At 43.5% G+C, this 24,466-nt stretch overlaps 1 protein-coding gene across 14 annotated transcripts in view; it reads right to left on the bottom strand.

The window, feature by feature from the left end:
• DMD (dystrophin) overlaps positions 1 to 24,466 on the bottom strand; it is a 7,596,173-nt gene that overhangs the window by 4,217,585 nt on the left and 3,354,122 nt on the right. For all 14 annotated transcript variants that reach the window (XM_085622447.1, XM_085622454.1, XM_085622449.1 and 11 more), the window contains one exon: positions 18,710 to 18,889. In XM_085622447.1, the coding sequence (XP_085478573.1) occupies positions 18,710 to 18,889 (180 nt within the window). The remainder of the gene's footprint in view (positions 1 to 18,709; positions 18,890 to 24,466) is intronic.

Raw genomic sequence — 24,466 nt, 5'->3', positions numbered from 1 at the left:
GCCTCATGTTGCAGCTGTCTGCTACGGCGGTGCAGCTGAGGGAACCAAACAAGCCCTGCCACTATGGGGCCTCCAGGGAGCACTGACGCGGCTCCAGGCACCGACAATGTGCCTCAGTGGAGTCCAGATTGCGCCCAGCATTGCAGCTTCCCACTGTCAGATGGGGCAGCTGGGGAAAATGGCACTGGCCCTCCACGGGCCGTCGGAGCCCCTCTCTGGGACTCTCAGTCAAAAAGTGCCCCCTTGATGCAGCTGCCCGGTACTGCGTCACAGCTGTGAAGAACAGCAAAAGATAGGGGGGAGCACTACGAGTGCTCCCAACTCAGCCCCCACTCACCAGGACTACTCTGGAGCCTCTGGCGGCACCAACGATGCATGTGGGGCAGCCCCTACTCACCAGGCTGCTTGGGATGCTCCTCCAGTCTCTTCGGCAAAACAGGAGAAAAGTGCTCACCCGGCACTTCCAGCCACACAGGTCTCTGTTGCTGCCAGAATGAATGAATGAATGAAGGAACATTTCTAAAGCGCGTGGTGACCCGGGGTCATCCCAGCGCTATGGCGCCAATTATGCTGTGAGAAGATCAGGGAAAAAGAAAAGTTTTCAGTCGTTTTATGAACTTGAGATAGTTAGGTTCGGCACGTACGTGGAGGGGAAGATTATTCCAAAGTCTGGCTGCATTATAGGTGAACAGTCGGCCTACACTACGTGATCGTTTAATCTTGAGAACTACGATTAAGCCCTTGCTCTCAGATCTAAGGGCTCCGTTGGGACGATAGGGTTGAATCCATGGACAAATCAAAACCGAGCCATTTCCACTGAGTGCTTTATGTTTAATGCACAAAGCCTTGAATTGAATTCTTTCCTGGACAGGGAGCCAATGCAAGGTAGCAAGGGCGGATTTCGCTAAGGTGCGTCTAGGAATATTTAACAACAAACGGGCCGCACAATTCTGCACCGTTTGAAGTCTTTTAGTGGTGGACTGAGGGGCTCCCAGGTAAACAGCATTAGCATAGTCCAGCCATGATAGAATAAGAGCTTGGACTATCAGTCGTCTGGCAGCAAAGGGTAGCAGGGGGAGTATCCTCTGGATAATTCTTAGAAGGTCATAGCAGCTGGCTGCCACTTTACGTGCTTGTTCCTTGAAGTCAAGGTTGCAGTCAAGACAGACCCCTAGGCTTTTAATTGGCTTTTTTGGGACAGGTGGTGAACCTAGGCAGCCAGGCCAGAGGAGGTCTATATTTAGAGGAGCGGACTTCCTCAGGAGCTTGAGTTCAGTCTTTGATCCAATAGGTTTTAAGAATGAGTTGTTCATCCAATTAAAGACCTTCTCAAGGCAGGCAGCTAGATCAGGACCATGTTGGTTGTATTGCTTTATGGAGACAATTAACTGAGTATCGTCAGCATATGTGACAATCTGTACACCAAATGGGCATACAGTTTCTGCCAGTGACCTCATGTATATATTGAACATAGTGGGGCTAAGGGAGGATCCCTGTGGGACCCCACATGTCAGAGGTATTTGTTTTGAGGAGGATTCTTCTTCAAAGACTGCAAAAACCCTATTTTGAAGGAAAGTCTGTAGCCATTTTAATGCTAATCCGGTCACTCCAGCCTCCCTGAGTCTTTGGATCATCAGATGGTGATTTACCGTGTCAAAGGCTGCGCAGAGGTCGAATAAAATCAGGGATGCGCAGCCTCCGTTATTAAGGATCTTCCTAGTTTCTTCTACTATGGCAAGAAGAGCAGTCTCAGAGCCCTGTTGTGATCTAAATCCTGTCTGAGTGGGGGTAAGATGATTGCTGTTTTCTAAAAAGGCCGATAAAATCTAATTAGTGTGCTTCTCTGCTAATTTACTTAATCCAGGTAGTAAAGAGATGGGCCGATAGTTTGCCCAATCTTCTGGATCAAGATTGGGTTTCTTCAGGAGTGCTTTGACCCTGGCGTGTTTCCATAGGGATGGCACGATCCCTGTCTTGAGTGATGTATTTATCACATCAAGTATAACTGGTGACACGACCTCAGAGATCTGGTGAAGAATGGTAGGAGGAGCGGGGTCTAGGGGGAAGTCTGATTTTAGGTCTCTCAGGAACCCATGCAGGCTGGTAAGATCAAGAGGTGAGAATTCCTCCAACAAGCCTGGGCTTCCGAGGTGGCGGTGTCTGTTAATGAAGGGGTTTGTAGATCTATGATTTGAGGAAATGACTTATATATGGCTTGTATTTTTCCAGAGAAAAAATCTGTTATTTGATTGCACCGCAGCTGGTCTTTGTCTGAGGCGATGGGGGGGGGGGGGTTGGGGTGGGAGGTGTGAGAAGGGATTTAGCAATCTTAAATATTTCACATGGGGAATTTGCCGCTAATGTGATCTTTTCTTGGTAATAGAGGGCTTGAGCATTTTTTATTTCGATTTTATAGGTTTTAATAGCTTCTCTATATTTGGCTTTCCTAGATGCGGAGAAGTCCTTCCTCCAGCTTCTTTCATATGTTTTACATAACAGTTTCAGTTCACGTAGTTTCTGGGAGTACCACGTTTTTTTTTTCCTCCAACCTTTTCCGGAATCTCTTTCCTTGGGAGGATTCGGTTGAGTGATGACTCAAGCCAATTGTTAAAATTGTCATTTGCGACATTAGAGTTTGAGTGGGATTGTGGAATAGTGTCTTTTAGATTATCTATCCAGGCGTCTAAGGGGAGTTTCGACCACTTGCAAGCCCGTTTAATGGTTCTAGCAGCTGGTGAAATGGGGTTAGGTAATGCCCATATAAAAGGAAGTCAAAAATTGTCTGACCAGGGTAGAAGGACAGAGTCGCCTACCAATATGTTCTGTATATTAGAAAAGATAGGGTCAAGCAGGTGACCTTTAATATGAGTAGGACCATCCACTTTTAGGGTAAGTTGGAATATTGACAATTCGTCGATAAATTCTAAAGAGGATGTAGATTGAGCATCATCGAAGTGCATGTTAAAATCTCCCAGAATTGTGAAGTTGGGAGAAGAACTAGCAAGATTTGCTTCGAGATCAGGTAGGTCTTTGTTAAAAAGGCCAAGAGGACCCGGAGGCCGGTAGACTAGAATCCCTGAGAAGGTATAAGTAGGAGATAAGTTGATTACAAAAGACATGCTTTCACAATCAGTAATAGGATTTGTCCTAGTCTGGCAAATAAAATTGTCTTTATGAATTATGGCTAGCCCGCCTCCGTGTCCTAGATTTCGGTCAAGCCTCTGAATTACATAATTTGGAGGGAGGACTTGGACGATGTCATAGTCTGTCTCATTGTTTAACCAAGTCTCTGTTAAAAATTGGAACATCTCTGTTCATCTCTTCTAAGAGTAGGTAGATTTCAGCAGAGTGTTTAGGAAGTGAGCGGCAATTCAGTAAAAGCATCATAATCTGTTTTTTATTGGGAATGTCTGCCAAAGATTGAAGATTGGTTTGGAATTGAAATTTACAGTGTGCGCATTGCGTACTGGTGCTATCTGGCAACATGTTGTGACCACACTTACTGTCCACCTCTCTTCTAAGATGGTAGAGTTGTTCCGAGTTATAAAGGAGCCTCTCCCTCACCAAACCAGCAGGGGTTCCTGCCCCTGGACCCATTTGGGTGCGGTCGGGCGCAGACAAGCTTGCCTTAGGCACGCCTTTGGCGTGCCAGTGTCGCGTCCGCTGTGCGGTCGCGTCATTGGCAGTTTTAAGGAGCCGAAAGTTAGCGCCAGCGTCAACAACTAGAGTGCTGACTTGTGAATTGTGAATCTACCCCCAGAGCTATAACACAGCTCTTTACACAATGTACCAAAAAATACAGTTTTAAAATACAATTTTTAAAACAATATAAGAACGCTGGTTCAAAATGGAATAAGGACAAAGTGAGTTCTGTGCTGGCCTCACTTGAAATTGACAGAAAAGGCGGGCGGACCGGTCATCGTTCCTCTGCGACTTCCTTTGGGTCACCGCAGACTTCCTCCGGCACCATTCAGTGCGGGGTGGGCTCCCGCCTGGATTCTTCCGCTTTGTTTCCTGGCTCCCAGTCACGGAGTCAGAAATGGAGCCTCTCGAGGCTCCGAGACATAGGCAGGCCCCGCCCACGGTCAGGCGGACGCGCATAGGCTCCTGTTTTAACCGAATTCACTTGCGGGGTGGGCACCCGCTATGTGTATCTAAAACAAAAAGGCAAAGATTCTGGGTGGGCACCCCCTCGGTGCAAAGAAATGCAGGCTGGATACCCTCTCTGCTGGGCAGGAATGTGGGGGAATCCCCACGTCGGGATTTCCCCCAAAAGCAAGGAAGCTCCGCGCTGCGATGTCCCAGCCCTCTGCTCTTGAGCAAATCAAAAATAATAAAAACGCTCACAGGGCGCTAGCAAGCAGGCAGGCCAAAGAGTCCTTGGTGCTGGCGAGACCATAGCATAGCGCAGCCTGGCAGGCCAACATGTAGGGACCCCCAGGAGACAGCAGCTGGGTCCCGCGGTGGTTCCTCCTGGCAGAGGGTCCCCTCCAAGTAAACACAAGCACAGAACCATTTCATGGGGTCACAGCCCCTACATTTATACCACATTTTCTTTTGTCTGTAGTACAGGGCATGGGGGAACCAGATGCAACTGGTTCAGGGGGGATTTGGAGCACTTTGATTTCCAAGCTCCTCTTCCCCTTTGTCAGGTGGAGGCTAGGTGATCAGACTAACCACAGGGGCCAGAGCCAGCATTGTACAGGCTGGGCACAGTCATATTCAGAGTCAGGAGATTACTCCTCCCAACGCAGATGTCCCATTCAGCCTAGCGCTGACTCACCCTGCCTCTCCTGGAACCACACACTCCTCCCAGCCCCTGTCACTCACAAGCCAGACATGCAATTCACATCAGGCAGGCAGACACACAGCACACAGAAATGCCAACTTCTAAAAGTGGCATTTCTAAAATAGTCACAATAAATCCGCGCACACCATTGCGTAGGATTTACTATCACTATTCCAAACATACCAAACTTGACCACGCTGCGCCTCCCATATCAGGAATTACCACTGAAACACTTATCAGGGAATCCCCAATGCATTCCTATGGGAGGGCAGCCCCACAGTAGTGAGAAACCAAAATGGCTTTTTGTCACTACCAGGACATGTCACACACTTAAGGTACATGTCCTATCTTTTACCTACAATGCACCCTGCCTAGAGGGCTAGCTAGGGCCTGCCTTAGGGGTGACTGACATGCAGTAAAAAGGGGCTCACAGACATGGCACACACTTTAGGTGCCACGTCACAGCGGCAGTAACACTGCGCACACAGGCCCTGCAATGGCAGAGGCCTGCGATAGGTTTAAAAGGCTACTTTGGTGGGTGGCGCAATCAGCGCTGCAAGCCCACCAGTAGCATTTAATTTACGAGCCCTGGGTATCTGAGATACCACTTTACAAGGGACTGACAGGTAAATTAAATAGGCCAAACAGGTGTAGACCAATCTTACCATATTTAACACAGAGAGTGCTCACACTTTACACTGGACAGCAGTGCTAAAGTGCCCAGAGTCCTGCAACCACCAACACTATGTCAGCAAAAAGGCTAGGAGAAAGGCAAACAGTTTAGGGATGACCCTGGAAAAAGGGCAAAGTCCAACAAATATATATATGTATATATATATATATATATATATACACATATATATATCTATATTCACTTAAAAACCATAGGTTTCACACATGTTATAGTTAGCTGGACATTTCACTCGTTAAAAACAATGAAGTTCCCCCGTTATAGTTAGTTCAGATAACTATAACTCGCGCGCCCGCAATCCACTGCTCATGACGTCACATATTACATCACTCATGACATGGTCAGTGGCATCACTCATGACATCACTGATGACATCATCCTTGTGATAGAGTGGCGGTCGCGCGAGTTATAGTTATCTGAACTAACTATAACGGGGAATTTCATTGGTCTTTTACGAGTGAAATGTCCAGCTAACTATAACATGTGTGAAACCTATGGTTTTTTAAGTGAATTTGCAAGGTTTTTTAAATGCTAATTCCTAACTATAACGTGTGTGAAACCTATGGTTTTTTAAGTGAATTTGTAAGGTTTTTTAAATGCTAAGTTATGTATGTATTATTGTATTTTTTTTTTACAATAAACTACCTATGTATATAGTTATAGATTGACTGTATCCTGTAATATGGAATGGCTCGTTTAAAATGTTTCTTTTTTTTTAAGGTTTTTCACCGTGCGCGCACCCCGCGATTTTTTGAAAAAAATAAAATAATGTTTTTTTCACCCTTCGGGGTCCTTCAGGGACCCCCTGACAAAGGCTAGGGGGTCAGGAACTCTCTACCCTGCCCCCTTTTCACGTTCTCCACCTTTCTTTTTCACTGTCACACATCAAACACACAAAATGGCTGCCGACACTTCCTGATTTCGACCGATTCGAATGTTGACTGACATGTAACCACCAATGAGAATTGCGCTCGCGCACGTTAGGGTGCGCGCACGGTGCACGCACGGTGCGCGCTTATAGATATTTATGTACATTTAAATGCAATTTTCTCAGGAACTACTGAACAGATTGACACCGCATATGCAAAAGGCACATGCCTGACCTGAGGACTACCTCTTTGCCAAATTTCAAGTAATTCTGTTCAGCCGTTTGGGCTGTACCTTCGACTAAAGGTCCTATAGGAAAATGCATGGGGAAAACGCGTTTTGGGACCCCCCTTTTTCTCAGCCCCCGCTTGATGAATCACCCCGAGACTTTTAGGGTAGGAGCTGAGCGGAGCGCCCCATTAGTTTTGAAAATTTTGCGAGGATTCGTCAACCGGCGCCAAAGTTATTCAAAATAGAATTTTCAGATTTCCTATGGAAACACGGTCCTAACTATAACTATCTACTGGCGGCCGCCAGTAGATAATATATATATATATATATATATTCACTTAAAAGACCATAGGTTTCACACATGTTATAGTTAGCTGGACATTTCACTCGTAAAAAACCAATGAAATTCCCCCGTTATAGTTAGTTCAGATAACTATAACTAGCGCGCCCGCAATCCACTGCTGATGACGTCACATATTACATCACTCATGACATGGTCAGTGGCATCACTGATGACATCACTGATGACATCATCCTTGTGATAGAGTGGCGGTCGCGCGAGTTATAGTTATCCGAACTAACTATAACGGGGGAATTTCATTGGTTTTTTACGAGTGAAATGTCCAGCTAACTATAACATGTGTGAAACCTATGGTTTTTTAAGTGAATTTGCAAGGTTTTTTAAATGCTAATTCCTAACTATAACGTGTGTGAAACCTATGGTTTTTTAAGTGAATTTGTACGTTTTTTTAAATGCTAAGTTATGTATGTATTATTATATATATTTTTTTAAGGTTTTTCACCGTGCGTGCACCGTGCGCGCACCCCGCGATTTTTTTTTTAAAAATAAAATGTTTTTTTCACCCTTCGGGGTCCTTCAGGGACCCTCTGACAAAGGCTAGGGGTCAGGAACTCTCTACCCTGCCCCCTTTTCACGTTCTCCACCTCTCTTTTTCAGTGTCGCACCCGAAACAAACAAAATGGCGGCGGACACTTCCTGATTTCGACCGATTCGAACGTTGACTGACATGTAACCACCAATCAGAATTACGCTCGCGCACGTAAGGGTGCGCGCACGGTGTGCGCACGGTGCGCGCATATATAGATATTTATGTACTTTTAACTGCAATTTTGTCAGGAACTACTGTACAGATTGACTCCATATATACAAAAGGCACATGCCTGACCTGAGGACTACCTCTCTGCCAAATTTCAAGTAATTCTGTTCAGCCGTTCGGGCTGTACCTTCGACTAAAGGTCCTATGGAAAATAACATGGGGAAAACGCGTTTTGGGACCCCCCTTTTTTCTCGGCCCCCGCTTGACGAATCACCCCGAGACTTTCAGGGTAGGAGCTGAGCGGAGCGCCCCATTAATTTTGAAAATTTCGCAAGGATTCATCAACCGGCGCCAAAGTTATTCAAAATAGAATTTTCAGATTTTCTATGGAAACACGGTCCTAACTATAATTATCTACCGGCGACCGCCAGTTTATGAGATGCATAACATCTTTCCAGGTGCATTCTGGGCACTGTAGGGCACTGTAGGAGGCAGTGGCATCACGTGGGGTTGGACTTAAAAGCACATGATTATTGCACAAGGCATTTGCTTTCCTGTGATCAAGGCTTAATGGAGAAGCTGAAACGCGTAAGGAAGAAGAGAGTGTGCCTGCTTTAAAATAAGAATAAAACGCCCTGTTTGTCTACAGAATCTGGCTTCAGCGCTTTTCTTCTGTTGTGAATGCACAAGTAACAGGATGCTCCGTCCCTGTTAACCAGCTGAGGTCGCCCTGCAGGGTTGGCGGCTCCCGACGATGGAGGTGTTTCGTTTGCATTTGAATTGGGGAGCATGACTCACTTTCCTCCAGCCAGTGAAAGGATTAAACCTAAAACTTCTGAAGCACGGAGGTGAGGAAGGGAAAAGAGAAAGGAATTGTCCTCATCTCTGGGATTCTTGACACTGTGCGTCTTGAAAAGACACTGAAATAATTATGGCAACACTTGAATAGCAATGACTTTATTATGAAAGCACGCATTGGGTTCAACTTTAAAACACGTGATTTTGTTTGCTTTTATTTTTAAGCATTCTGGCACTGGAACAATATTAAAACTGTGGAACAATTGACGCTATTTCAGCATGACCTATATTGTGCTCTACAGTTTATGAGATGCATAACATCTTTCCAGGTGCATTCTGGGCACTGTAGGAGGCAGTGGCATCACGTGGGGTTGGACTTAAAAGCACATGATTATTGCACAAGGCATTTGCTTTCCTGTGATCAAGGCTTAATGGAGAAGCTGAAACGCGTAAGGAAGAAGAGAGTGTGCCTGCTTTAAAATAAGAATAAAACGCCCTGTTTGTCTACAGAATCTGGCTTCAGCGCTTTTCTTCTGTTGTGAATGCACAAGTAACAGGATGCTCCGTCCCTGTTAACCAGCTGAGGTCGCCCTGCAGGGTTGGCGGCTCCCGACGATGGAGGTGTTTCGTTTGCATTTGAATTGGGGAGCATGACTCACTTTCCTCCGGCCAGTGAAAGGATTAAACCTAAAACGTCTGAAGCACGGAGGTGAGGAAGGGAAAAGAGAAAGGAATTGTCCTCGTCTCTGGGATTCTTGACACTGTGCGTCTTGAAAAGACACTGAAATAATTATGGCAACACTTGAATAGCAATGACTTTATTATGAAAGCACGCATTGGGTTCAACTTTAAAACACGTGATTTTGTTTGCTTTTATTTTTAAGCATTCTGGCACTGGAACAATATTAAAACTGTGGAACAATTGACGCTATTTCAGCATGACCTATATTGTGCTCTACAGTTTATGAGATGCATAACATCTTTCCAGGTGCATTCTGGGCACTGTAGGAGGCAGTGGCATCACGTGGGGTTGGACTTAAAAGCACATGATTATTGCACAAGGCATTTGCTTTCCTGTGATCAAGGCTTAATGGAGAAGCTGAAACGCGTAAGGAAGAAGAGAGTGTGCCTGCTTTAAAATAAGAATAAAATGCCCTGTTTGTCTACAGAATCTGGCTTCAGCGCTTTTCTTCTGTTGTGAATGCACAAGTAACAGGATGCTCCGTCCCTGTTAACCAGCTGAGGTCGCCCTGCAGGGTTGGCGGCTCCCGACGATGGAGGTGTTTCGTTTGCATTTGAATTGGGGAGCATGACTCACTTTCCTCCGGCCAGTGAAAGGATTAAACCTAAAACTTCTGAAGCACGGAGGTGAGGAAGGGAAAAGAGAAAGGAATTGTCCTCGTCTCTGGGATTCTTGACACTGTGCGTCTTGAAAAGACACTGAAATAATTATGGCAACACTTGAATAGCAATGACTTTATTATGAAAGCACGCATTGGGTTCAACTTTAAAACACGTGATTTTGTTTGCTTTTATTTTTAAGCATTCTGGCACTGGAACAATATTAAAACTGTGGAACAATTGACGCTATTTCAGCATGACCTATATTGTGCTCTACAGTTTATGAGATGCATAACATCTTTCCAGGTGCATTCTGGGCACTGTAGGAGGCAGTGGCATCACGTGGGGTTGGACTTAAAAGCACATGATTATTGCACAAGGCATTTGCTTTCCTGTGATCAAGGCTTAATGGAGAAGCTGAAACGCGTAAGGAAGAAGAGAGTGTGCCTGCTTTAAAATAAGAATAAAACGCCCTGTTTGTCTACAGAATCTGGCTTCAGCGCTTTTCTTCTGTTGTGAATGCACAAGTAACAGGATGCTCCGTCCCTGTTAACCAGCTGAGGTCGCCCTGCAGGGTTGGCGGCTCCCGACGATGGAGGTGTTTCGTTTGCATTTGAATTGGGGAGCATGACTCACTTTCCTCCGGCCAGTGAAAGGATTAAACCTAAAACTTCTGAAGCACGGAGGTGAGGAAGGGAAAAGAGAAAGGAATTGTCCTCGTCTCTGGGATTCTTGACACTGTGCGTCTTGAAAAGACACTGAAATAATTATGGCAACACTTGAATAGCAATGACTTTATTATGAAAGCACGCATTGGGTTCAACTTTAAAACACGTGATTTTGTTTGCTTTTATTTTTAAGCATTCTGGCACTGGAACAATATTAAAACTGTGGAACAATTGACGCTATTTCAGCATGACCTATATTGTGCTCTACAGTTTATGAGATGCATAACATCTTTCCAGGTGCATTCTGGGCACTGTAGGAGGCAGTGGCATCACGTGGGGTTGGACTTAAAAGCACATGATTATTGCACAAGGCATTTGCTTTCCTGTGATCAAGGCTTAATGGAGAAGCTGAAACGCGTAAGGAAGAAGAGAGTGTGCCTGCTTTAAAATAAGAATAAAACGCCCTGTTTGTCTACAGAATCTGGCTTCAGCGCTTTTCTTCTGTTGTGAATGCACAAGTAACAGGATGCTCCGTCCCTGTTAACCAGCTGAGGTCGCCCTGCAGGGTTGGCGGCTCCCGACGATGGAGGTGTTTCGTTTGCATTTGAATTGGGGAGCATGACTCACTTTCCTCCGGCCAGTGAAAGGATTAAACCTAAAACTTCTGAAGCACGGAGGTGAGGAAGGGAAAAGAGAAAGGAATTGTCCTCGTCTCTGGGATTCTTGACACTGTGCGTCTTGAAAAGACACTGAAATAATTATGGCAACACTTGAATAGCAATGACTTTATTATGAAAGCACGCATTGGGTTCAACTTTAAAACACGTGATTTTGTTTGCTTTTATTTTTAAGCATTCTGGCACTGGAACAATATTAAAACTGTGGAACAATTGACGCTATTTCAGCATGACCTATATTGTGCTCTACAGTTTATGAGATGCATAACATCTTTCCAGGTGCATTCTGGGCACTGTAGGAGGCAGTGGCATCACGTGGGGTTGGACTTAAAAGCACATGATTATTGCACAAGGCATTTGCTTTCCTGTGATCAAGGCTTAATGGAGAAGCTGAAACGCGTAAGGAAGAAGAGAGTGTGCCTGCTTTAAAATAAGAATAAAACGCCCTGTTTGTCTACAGAATCTGGCTTCAGCGCTTTTCTTCTGTTGTGAATGCACAAGTAACAGGATGCTCCGTCCCTGTTAACCAGCTGAGGTCGCCCTGCAGGGTTGGCGGCTCCCGACGATGGAGGTGTTTCGTTTGCATTTGAATTGGGGAGCATGACTCACTTTCCTCCGGCCAGTGAAAGGATTAAACCTAAAACTTCTGAAGCACGGAGGTGAGGAAGGGAAAAGAGAAAGGAATTGTCCTCGTCTCTGGGATTCTTGACACTGTGCGTCTTGAAAAGACACTGAAATAATTATGGCAACACTTGAATAGCAATGACTTTATTATGAAAGCACGCATTGGGTTCAACTTTAAAACACGTGATTTTGTTTGCTTTTATTTTTAAGCATTCTGGCACTGGAACAATATTAAAACTGTGGAACAATTGACGCTATTTCAGCATGACCTATATTGTGCTCTACAGTTTATGAGATGCATAACATCTTTCCAGGTGCATTCTGGGCACTGTAGGAGGCAGTGGCATCACGTGGGGTTGGACTTAAAAGCACATGATTATTGCACAAGGCATTTGCTTTCCTGTGATCAAGGCTTAATGGAGAAGCTGAAACGGGCAAGGAAGAAGAGAGTGTGCCTGCTTTAAAATAAGAATAAAACGCCCTGTTTGTCTACAGAATCTGGCTTCAGCGCTTTTCTTCTGTTGTGAATGCACAAGTAACAGGATGCTCCGTCCCTGTTAACCAGCTGAGGTCGCCCTGCAGGGTTGGCGGCTCCCGACGATGGAGGTGTTTCGTTTGCATTTGAATTGGGGAGCATGACTCACTTTCCTCCGGCCAGTGAAAGGATTAAACCTAAAACTTCTGAAGCACGGAGGTGAGGAAGGGAAAAGAGAAAGGAATTGTCCTCGTCTCTGGGATTCTTGACACTGTGCGTCTTGAAAAGACACTGAAATAATTATGGCAACACTTGAATAGCAATGACTTTATTATGAAAGCACGCATTGGGTTCAACTTTAAAACACGTGATTTTGTTTGCTTTTATTTTTAAGCATTCTGGCACTGGAACAATATTAAAACTGTGGAACAATTGACGCTATTTCAGCATGACCTATATTGTGCTCTACAGTTTATGAGATGCATTACATCTTTCCAGGTGCATTCTGGGCACTGTAGGAGGCAGTGGCATCACGTGGGGTTGGACTTAAAAGCACATGATTATTGCACAAGGCATTTGCTTTCCTGTGATCAAGGCTTAATGGAGAAGCTGAAACGCGTAAGGAAGAAGAGAGTGTGCCTGCTTTAAAATAAGAATAAAACGCCCTGTTTGTCTACAGAATCTGGCTTCAGCGCTTTTCTTCTGTTGTGAATGCACAAGTAACAGGATGCTCCGTCCCTGTTAACCAGCTGAGGTCGCCCTGCAGGGTTGGCGGCTCCCGACGATGGAGGTGTTTCGTTTGCATTTGAATTGGGGAGCATGACTCACTTTCCTCCGGCCAGTGAAAGGATTAAACCTAAAACTTCTGAAGCACGGAGGTGAGGAAGGGAAAAGAGAAAGGAATTGTCCTCGTCTCTGGGATTCTTGACACTGTGCGTCTTGAAAAGACACTGAAATAATTATGGCAACACTTGAATAGCAATGACTTTATTATGAAAGCACGCATTGGGTTCAACTTTAAAACACGTGATTTTGTTTGCTTTTATTTTTAAGCATTCTGGCACTGGAACAATATTAAAACTGTGGAACAATTGACGCTATTTCAGCATGACCTATATTGTGCTCTACAGTTTATGAGATGCATAACATCTTTCCAGGTGCATTCTGGGCACTGTAGGAGGCAGTGGCATCACGTGGGGTTGGACTTAAAAGCACATGATTATTGCACAAGGCATTTGCTTTCCTGTGATCAAGGCTTAATGGAGAAGCTGAAACGCGTAAGGAAGAAGAGAGTGTGCCTGCTTTAAAATAAGAATAAAACGCCCTGTTTGTCTACAGAATCTGGCTTCAGCGCTTTTCTTCTGTTGTGAATGCACAAGTAACAGGATGCTCCGTCCCTGTTAACCAGCTGAGGTCGCCCTGCAGGGTTGGCGGCTCCCGACGATGGAGGTGTTTCGTTTGCATTTGAATTGGGGAGCATGACTCACTTTCCTCCGGCCAGTGAAAGGATTAAACCTAAAACTTCTGAAGCACGGAGGTGAGGAAGGGAAAAGAGAAAGGAATTGTCCTCGTCTCTGGGATTCTTGACACTGTGCGTCTTGAAAAGACACTGAAATAATTATGGCAACACTTGAATAGCAATGACTTTATTATGAAAGCACGCATTGGGTTCAACTTTAAAACACGTGATTTTGTTTGCTTTTATTTTTAAGCATTCTGGCACTGGAACAATATTAAAACTGTGGAACAATTGACGCTATTTCAGCATGACCTATATTGTGCTCTACAGTTTATGAGATGCATAACATCTTTCCAGGTGCATTCTGGGCACTGTAGGAGGCAGTGGCATCACGTGGGGTTGGACTTAAAAGCACATGATTATTGCACAAGGCATTTGCTTTCCTGTGATCAAGGCTTAATGGAGAAGCTGAAACGCGTAAGGAAGAAGAGAGTGTGCCTGCTTTAAAATAAGAATAAAACGCCCTGTTTGTCTACAGAATCTGGCTTCAGCGCTTTTCTTCTGTTGTGAATGCACAAGTAACAGGATGCTCCGTCCCTGTTAACCAGCTGAGGTCGCCCTGCAGGGTTGGCGGCTCCCGACGATGGAGGTGTTTCGTTTGCATATATATATATATATATATATATATATATATATATATATATATATATATATATATAGAGAGAGAGAGAGAGAGAGAGAGAGGGAGAGAGAGAGAGAATGTATTTATTTATTTTATCAGACAAAACAGGCACCTAAAAGATTACCAAAACGCTCCCTGGCACTTTGCCGCAGAAACAGCAAGCGTTTGAAGGAGACTGCTTTGCTACGGAAACGCTTTACATGTGCCGAATGTGATACAGGAAGGGTTTACAGCCCAAGGGAAAATGGACACCAAGACGCGAAGTCATCTTTTCATTTTCACTGAGGATTCGGCAATGTCTCCGGAGGAAATTGGGACAGCCTATGGCTGCTGGTGCATTATGCGGCCGTTGCAGGCAGACTAGTTCTTCTGAAATACGGGAGAGTGTGTCTTGAAGCTTGCTAGGTGGATTTTCACATAGGGCCTGCACGCCTTTCAAAAGACACATGGTCCCTTGGTAATGTACTCACAGAAGACCACGAGAAGTGCTCCGGGCCTGAAACCAGCCCACTACGATAGCATTGGGACTGAAAAAAGGGCCCAGGCTAAAGTAAACAAAGTACCTAAATGGTAGCTAAGCCCTTTGTTATTCAGGGGAAAGCCGCAGCATATATAAAAACATGAAGAACTCAACCATGAATTGGTGTGGTGCTATGATACACCAACCAACCTAAGAAGTAAGTAAAGGTGACAAAACCTGATAATCCTTATAAACATAAGAAAGAAATAGCAAGTATAGCTAATGCCATAGTACTTATCTTGTTAAGGAGCAGTGAATAAAAAAAAGAACTATGCTTAGTGACGTGGAGTTATATACTGTTTTGAAAGTTCTAAAACTGGAATGTTTAGTTTATGATGTGTTTTATGTTCTTTAAAGGGCTGCATGTTGGGGCAGCAATAAAAAGTAATTACAAAGTGGTAGTCTCCGGTCTTGTAATTAAATTACCCTTACCTCCCTTGCCTCTATCTACCGCTAAACTTCACAATTACCCTTACCTCTATTTCCTTCAACCCATTCCTAAATCCTAAATTGACCCTTACTTCCCTTTACCTCCACCCACCCCTAAACCCAAAAATGACACTTACCTTCCTCTACCCACCCTTGAACCCTAAAATAGCCCTAACCCCTGTACATATATCCACCCTTGACCCTGCACCTGTATCGCTTTTTTTAGAAATAATATTAAAAAAATAATGTTATTTAAGAACAATATATTCTAACCTGCATGGTAAAGTTTCACATGGTAAAGGTTAAAAATACCTGTACGGTACTTACCTGCATGGAAAATACTGCATGGTAAAAGTCCTGCATGGTAAAGATTGTGTGGTAAAGACTGCTGGCCACCATTAAAGTGTTCCCACTAAAAAATCTTTTAACAAAATGAACTATCATTCTTGCATTGCACAATTCTTCTTTGTTTTAAGTTTTTCTGGCTTGACAACGGGGGGCTTTACCAGTGTGACCCTCAAATATAGGTAGAGTTATGGCATTGTAACTTGGTTCTTAGTACGGAGACATGCTATCGGATTTTTAATGTGATTAGGTCACTTGATCAGAATGTTAGGAGTATCCAACAAAAAAATTTGATGCGATGATCAAGACCAGTGAGGCAAAATTATGACATTGACTACTGACATATATGGTTGAGGGAAGGGGAGAGTTGCAGAATGTGAAGCAGGATTGAAAAGCAGAGGCGAAAATTGTATTATTTGATTATTTAGTATTACTGTATCATCAATTCTGAAGCCGAGGTCCCATCTGATTGTGTTAGAGACCACTTAATCAGAGAAGCCAAAACACATATCAGTCCTAGACATTATAATAAAATCTTTGAGTAATGTCTTAGATTTGTATGTAAATATGTGAGCATATATTTACATTGCATCTCTTTGCGCACTATGGCAAAAAAAGCTTTGCATCCAACCAAGTGATCATATTATTAAATGTGCAAATGAGCGATTCACAGAAGAGACTGGGATATTTTGAAATGTTTCACTGCGCATCGTTCTGCATTGGAAATTGCCTTTCTACTGCATTTTAATTGGTCTAACTCAACGCATGTGGCTTAGAATAAAAGCAGTCACAGAGAGTGCATTTTATCTGACATATAGGGAACAGCAATTCCACAGACTATTACTATCAGCTTACAAAACATGTACTGTATGTATGTAGATATGCGCTCATTATGAAGTGCAAACCTAATTAAAAGGCAGCAGAACTCTGCACTGGGTCAATACCATGATACAGTCAATGTGTTATTGGAGGGGTAGCTGATTTCTAAGCATGAAAGCAGATTGTGACGTCATCATGATAAAGCAATGTTCTGGCATCAGGCAAGGTGACCCAAGGACAACACGAAAGCCTCAAGCAGGCCTTGCATGGCTTTTTAAAGAAATGTAATGCAAGGCAGCTGTGTGCACTGCGTTACATTACATTTCACCTTGGGAGACGTCCCATGGGTGGACCATGGGTATTTCCGTGTATCAAACCATGGACTTTGGAGCATTCCCAGATTCACAAAGGCTTATGAACCTGGGACTGCATCAAAATGCTTTGCCTTCTCAAGTGAGGCGTAACGAGGAGAAACATCTTTATTTCTCCTTGTTATTTCCTCTTTCCACATGGGCTGCATTCCGCAGCACACATAGCAAGTGAAAAATGCCTCTCAGGATTGTTTTTGTGCAGGGAGGTGTCTTTTCCTGTACAAAAACAATCCTGCCTGTAATGCAGGCACATTTGCACTATAGCACGAGGCTGCCTGCAATGGTGCTAGGCTGCACACAGTGTGCCACAGCAAGGAAAGAGCGGGAACGCTCCATATCTTTGTATGAGAATTTAGGGGCATATTTATGAGTTTGCATGCAGTGCAGCACAGAAAGTCATCTTGCTAGGGCTGCACTGTGTGCATGACAGGTAAAGGGTAGGAGTGGGCCGTATTTAAAAGAATACTGTGCATTCCTGCCTTTTCACCTGTGCTGGTGCAGTTTTGGCTGCCTAGCGCCAACACAGCCCCCCTTGCACCATGTTACAAGGGTGCCTGTGTTGTAAGGTGGATTGTTTTTTGTACTAGAAGGGTACACCTTCTTGCACAAAAACAATCCCATAAGGCATTTTCCTCTTTCTATTTGTGTTGCAGAATGCAGCACACATAGAAAAAGGAAAACACGTTTCTCCTCATTATGCCTCACCTGGGGAGGCGTAGGGTTTTGACGCATTCCCAGGTCTACGATTTGTGGTAAATCTGAGAGTGCATCAAAATCTGTGGATGTTGCATGGGAACACCCATGCAACACCCATGGAATGCCTCCCTGGTGCAGAGTAATGCGACGCACTGATTTGCGCTGCATTGCTTTACTCAAGATTTATGGAGCTACTCAGGGCCATGCAAGATTGCCTTGCATGGCTTCATGAATCTGATTTTTGAGTTGCGTGGCTTTTGCTTGTGGTGCAAGAGCTACGCAATGGGTCTCGTAAATATGCCCCTTAGTAAATAGACCCCATCATATGTCGTATGTAAAGCTAAAACTTAAACGTATTTCCTTAATGAATCATAGGGGAGGGGATGTGGTCCGTCGGCTAGACTGCCGACTTTGGTGCTGGAAACCATGGTCCGCGCCTCTGCGTCGCGTCCACATCCTGTGATTCTGGGCAAATCACTTAATCTCCCCGTGCCTGAATGTGTAATGTAAATACGGTGCTCGAAGGTATTGGAGCGCTTTGCTCCAATACCTTCGGGTTGAGTTCGCGCTATATAAATATGCAAAAAAATAAAAATAAAAAAATCTATTTGAATGATGTAGGACGTCTGGTTGGTTACACAGACAGACCTTCCTCCCTTTCCGAATATATCATTTAAATGGAGGAGGAAACTGATAGAAATAATTTGACGTCTCACTTGCCTTTAGCAGTGCAATGGAGTAGTATGGCAGCACAGGCAAGGCAAGTTTGCTTGCAGAGAGGTTGTCGCTTAATTACAAGCACCCATTCATTTGCTTGGTGAAATAGTGGGAATGGACGAATACTTAGGGCTGGGACCACATGGGCCGGACTGTGCCTGAGAGTTTGCAAGGGAACTTTCAGCCAGCAACTTCTTTTTACACCTCTAAATACGATGTTGCGCAACGAATGTAGCAAGATTACAGTAACTTGGCAATGTGTATGTTAGCGCCATAGGGTGTGTATTTTACTTCAAATGCAATAGAATTGTGGATGACAAAACTCTGCAAAATGTGTATTGATGAACACGGAACAAACTGAAACAAATGAAGTCCAACTATTGTTCAAATCACTGCTGGCAGCAATTTCCAGCGCTACCTTCACGTCGGTAATTCAATTATTAATTTCTCACCAGCAACAAATTGAACCACTCCTCAGCCCGAGACGTGACAGCGATCCAGTTGCTGTTCAGAAGGCTCAGCTTGTCATCCACCAGGCTGCCCTTCCCTCCAAGCACCGCTCTCAGACCTTCGCCCAGCTCGGTCACGTTTTTCAGTTGCTGCTGTCGTTTTTCTATCTCCTTCTGTGTTGCCTGCAAGGAATCATTGCAAACATATGGTCTTAAAATGCGCATTTTATGTGGTTTAAATAAGTACAGTGACAGCTGCACAATTTGGTGCAGGACAAAGTATTTCAGAGGGATGATGCTCTTAATTCACAATGAACTCAGGTAAAGTGATTTTGTACTAATTGCTCGAAAAGTGAACAGACGCCTCACCTGGGAGATAAAATGGGACACACAACCTTGCTGTCCAAGATGGTGCTAATTACCTACTAGGTTGCCTCTGTGGGTAAGCTAGGATTAGCTTTATCAAAGGTGCAGTTGCTGATGACAGTGGCTCACCCTGGATAAAGTTAGTGGTTAGGGATAAGGTTGGCAGAGAAACCATAAAAACCGAAGCAAAATTTGAGAGTAAGCCTAAAACAAATGAGATACACCAACTCCCTTTTGGGATTGGTCAGCTGTTTGGTTAGCACCCATCAATGTAACATGCAAGTGGTATTTCTATACAGTAGAGTTCAGCGAAGAAACTGGTGTAACACAAGTTCTCAATTTTCTATTTTACGAAACATCAATTGGACAAATATATTTCATGATCATTTATTCTTCATCATCACAGTCAGTAAAAACACGTAGCCAACGTGTTTCGTCCTCTCAGACTTCTTCAGGGCTTTCAATGTAATTATTCCTTTCTGACTACATGGTACAAGTTAATGATTCTCCTCCTATGATTCGAAATGTTTGTACCTCAAAGTTGAAGTATGTTCACATAGTAACCAGTCTATGATTCAAGAAAGTATTGAGGTTCCATCATCCTGGGTATTTGAAATAAATATTCCACTACAACTGACGGTGTCCCATGACTCCAGAACTGAAGCTGTCAATCTTTCCACGTACAGGGTTCTCGTGGTAGTGTGATGGTCTTGGTGGGATTGGTTTTGACAGGATGGTGTGAGGCCGGAACTGACCCAACCAATGCAGAGAGATTTTCTACATCCTCTCCACTGAAACCTCAAGGAGAACTGCCAAGATAATGGTTGTTGCTCCTTGCCATTAGATTGAGGAGCTGGGGGGTGGCTCATGTAAAAAAATGTTGCCCCTAAGGTAGGTCCTAAAGGATCAAAGGGCAGGGTGTATGGTATTTAAAAGGTAGGTCTTGTGTTTTTAAGTTTTACATGTCTTAGAAGTGAAAAACGCCTAACGTTGATTTTCATTGCTGAAAGGCTATTGCTCCTATAGACTAAAACTGGGTTACCTTATTACACTTAATAAGTGATAAATTCAGTTTGGGACCTGATAGAGAAATGCTGTTCACATTCAAATAAATTGTGATTTAAAATCATCTTTAAAGGTAAAATCAGATTGTGAACTACTGTTTTGAAAATGACTAATCTATTTTCTTATACCCTGCATACAGTGACGAAAGCAGGGCTTCCCTAATGTCAACAGTTTTGATTTCTTTCTGCTCCCTGATCTGAAACCAGATTGTCTGGCATGGCAGAGCGTCAGAGCAAAGGTAAGAGTTGATTCTTGTCAGTAGATAATAAAGTATTAAAGTCTGCCATTTGCCTTACCTAGCATCAGTTATAGATAAAGTTGAGTGGATGAACCTTGTGGAATCGGTTGAAGGAAGGGGCAGGTTTGGGAGTTGGCACATGAGAAATTAACATACCATTCCTCTTTTCTACTGCCAAGATTACCTGAAGAAAGCCTGTTACATGGTGTCATACTTGTGTGAAATCAATGGAGTGGTACTGTTTTTGAGAGGTATTTTGTTCTAGGTATGATGGATAACCTGTTATTATTAAGTTTTGTGCCCACTAAATTGTATATTTTCCGTCGTTGTGAGCAGTTTTTCCCGTTTCCATTTCACCAGGATTTTCCTGGCATGATGTGATGGTAAATAAATCAGAGGTGCAGGCCATAACTCCTGCTTGCATCTGAATTGGGATTCCCACTGTAGTCATAATGAGGGTCTTAGTAAGAATTAACCCCATGTTGTATGTATCTCCATCCTCAGGAGCTAGTAGCTTGTACAAATTTAGCAGTTAGTCTACAAAGTTTCTGGAACCTTATTATTCCCTTTGCTTTTATTATGGTAGATGTACCTGCGTTTCAGGTATATGACCACTGATACCAACAGTGCATTTTAGTGTTTCAAAATCTCACATTTTGAGTCAAGTGTCTGTGCCGAGATGTTGCAGCACTAGCCACAACATATCTCTTCACAAGCAACACCATTGCCTTTTGACTATGGCATTAATGCCGTGGATCCAGTTACAACCTGAAATTGAGGATGTCTGTATGTTCAGAAAAAATGCCCCTAGTACCAACACAAACAAAGGTATGACTCCTTGCTATAACTGCATGTGTTGCAATAATAACATTAAAGGAAAAGTTATTCACCACAATCTAGCGAATTAATAAATCTGAAGCATTCTGCCACTTGTGAGACCAAGTTTTGTTATTTTATCAAATGTTTCTCTAGCATTTAGTCTAGATCAAGTCTTATTTTTTTTTTTAAAACATGCCATCAGCACGACCCTTTAATATCCTGGGATCATATCTAAGGTAACCGACGTGTCGAAGGCCTACAATCACTAAGGTATCTGTGCTCGAGACACTCTTTTTCTATAACATATGGCACTGAAATAACGCAGCTGCCTGAGTTGTGATTTGAAAAAAAAAGAAAGGATGTAGGCATAGCAACAACAGAATTTGTAAAATAATTTATTGGATTTTTGATTGTATATTATTTCACATTAAAACCCAGCTCTATCACACCTTTATGCTGGTGTTTCTGGACTCGAATACTGGGAGAAAGTCAATAATGAGAGACAGGCAGTCTATCTACTCTCTGGCAATCCAGTTCAATCTAAGACATGTGGAGCAGCAGAAGTAAAGTGGTGGGGAGACATGATTTACAGATAGCTCTACCTTGGGGGCTGTTTACCATGAGATTAGGGCATGAAAGGGTTGATGGAGGGTTGATCCTCTAAAAATGCAGAGTCAAATAGAAGAAATCGAGGAGACTTACTTATGCCCATGATTTCCCATTTGATTCATTAATGACCAACAATTACAGATGAAATAATGCTTACAATTAATAGATATAAGGATGGGATCTCAGTTGCAATAGAGAAAACATGTTTACCACAAGTCCACAGACTGAACATGAAGACACTCTATTGTCTGTGGAGTATTCAGAGATAGTTAAAACAGGTGAGACTGTGCAAACTCGCCTTTGGAAGGTAACCAAGCTGGGGAGGAGTCAAAGGGACTCTACATAAGGGAGAGGGAATATGAAAGGAACTGTCAGCGAATAACCACTTCTAGGCACTTCCATGTAGAGGGGAGAGAAGAAAGATGTAACAGATAAGATTGGGAAATTCTCTGTAAGTGAAAGAACAGATCAGAGGGACACGATTAATACATTTCTTAAGGGAACTCAGAAGAGCTTACCACAACTGCTGCTTTGCAATCATGCCCCTTGTTTTACTTTTGAAAATGCTACTCTATATGTGGAGAACATGTGAAAGACCAAAAACATCCTGCTGAAGCCACAATACCACAAGATAGTGGCCAGCAAACACCACATTAGTAACCCGATGAAAACTAGAACCCAAAAGATTATCACTTTATATGTTTGAGAAGGAATATAGATTTCAAATTCTGAACCATTAACTGGAATTAGGAAGTACAAATGGGCATGATGAGTTAAACCTCAAGCTGAACATTATGCCTATTAGAGGTGTTAACACATCAAAAAGACCCATGTTGCTTAATTCTTTGAAAATGGATGATATTAATGATGTTGGCTCTCGTTCCATTGGCACTGAATCTGGCTCTAAAGACCATTTTGAAGGGGATGATTGATATAAAATCTACACAGGTTTAATATGCATATATTTTGAGATAGTGTGTGCCTTGAGACATAATCAAATGAGGTTTTAATTATGTGGCTAGCCAAGTTACTCTGTAAATATTGCAGTTGAAGGGTTTCATCTAGCGTACTTAAACGCACACAAGAAAGACAATTTATTTAGTCAACGTCCCAAAGAACCAATCTATGTTACAAATAGAGGACGAGTGCTCCTTAATTAATATATTCACCCATTGGATATGGAGAGTGAGAGGATGCTGGTCCATCATAAGGGAAGACATTACTGGGGCTAAAAGGCAATCTAGTTTGGGGGGGCCTGTGGACGCTCATGATGTGATAGCACTCACCCTGAAGCACTGTGACCTGGTGGAAAACTTGGTGGCCTTTGACTTACGCACCCAAAATTTGGCTAATACCCAAATACGCTTTAAGTCCAAAATTATCAGTAGAAATAAATCGATCATCTTGTGCAGTCCTCAAAAATAATGGGTCCCCATTGAAGGAGATCGATTGAAGGTCTACTTCGTCCCCAGCAGCCCCCAAGTCCCAGGCCAATGTCTCAGCACGTGCCATAATACATCCCCAGCTGCACCATGCTGAAAACTCCCCTGTAGAGGAGACAAGAGTGGATAATTTGGTGAATGAGATAGATTGCACCCCACAGTCCGCTGCCCCTATGGTCAGGCTTTTATCGTCCTCCAACCGATCACCACAAAGTTTAGTTATAGTATCATGGAATATCGCAGGACTGTGGTCCAAGGGTGTGTCCCCAGACTGGAACTCCTTCGTTGAGGAATGCAACATATTTATCTTTCGAGAAACATGGTCAGGTGAACCACATTATCATTTGGGTTATCTAAATTACTATAAACCAGCCATCCAAGGCAACAAGCGTCGCCCTTCGGGGGGGGCTCACAATCTGGGTTCGGCAGGAGTTTGACCTAACCATACAAGTACTCCAGACGGAGAGCAATGACATTCTTGCTGGCTGCCTGGGGTGCGGGACATACGGCGACATTGATATTTATAATATCTACGCTAGAGGGTGTAGCGGGGGACAAGGTCAGAAACAATCTCTGGCCTAGATGAGCTCCTACACAACATCTACTGGTCTTTTGCAGTAGTTCTGGGGGAGACTTTAATACTACCTTTGAGCCCTTCGATAATGGGGAATTTGACCCAGCGGGGGAGGAGGATGAGCAGTGGGGCATCACTAGTTTGGAAATATCCTCAATCAGAAAATGGACGGAGGCAGCACTGCAGATGAAGGGCTTAAGCCTTGAAAACAAGATCTGACAAGCAAGGGGCACATACTTTCAGTAATGGCCATCACACAAGACGGATTGATTATATGTTAATCAGCCTAAAAATTTTGCACACTCTACAAGATATGGTCGTGATGGACAGAACCGAGAGTTGCCATAATCCACTTTAGACCACACTTACATTTAAGGATCTACAAGAGCAATCACAAACTCCAAATTTTCTCCTGACAGGGGAATTGGCACTGACTAATGATATGTGACACCTTAAATGGCCAATGGTAATTGAATGACTTGATATATTATCAATGATCAATTCAGACTTGGAACACACCTTAATCCAGCATGTTGTCCTCTCACCACAACTCCAGCCCACCGAAAGAAATAATACTTTTGCATAACACTCTTTTTGATAGAATATGTTCACACTCACAAATTCCTCGCCAGTTTAAGGCTAAAGGA

This window comes from Triturus cristatus, chromosome 8 (assembly GCF_964204655.1).
Source record: "Triturus cristatus chromosome 8, aTriCri1.1, whole genome shotgun sequence".
Taxonomy (NCBI): domain Eukaryota; kingdom Metazoa; phylum Chordata; class Amphibia; order Caudata; family Salamandridae; genus Triturus; species Triturus cristatus.
The sequence above is the reverse complement of the archived record's forward strand: the minus strand, read 5'-3'. Positions and strand labels throughout refer to the sequence as shown.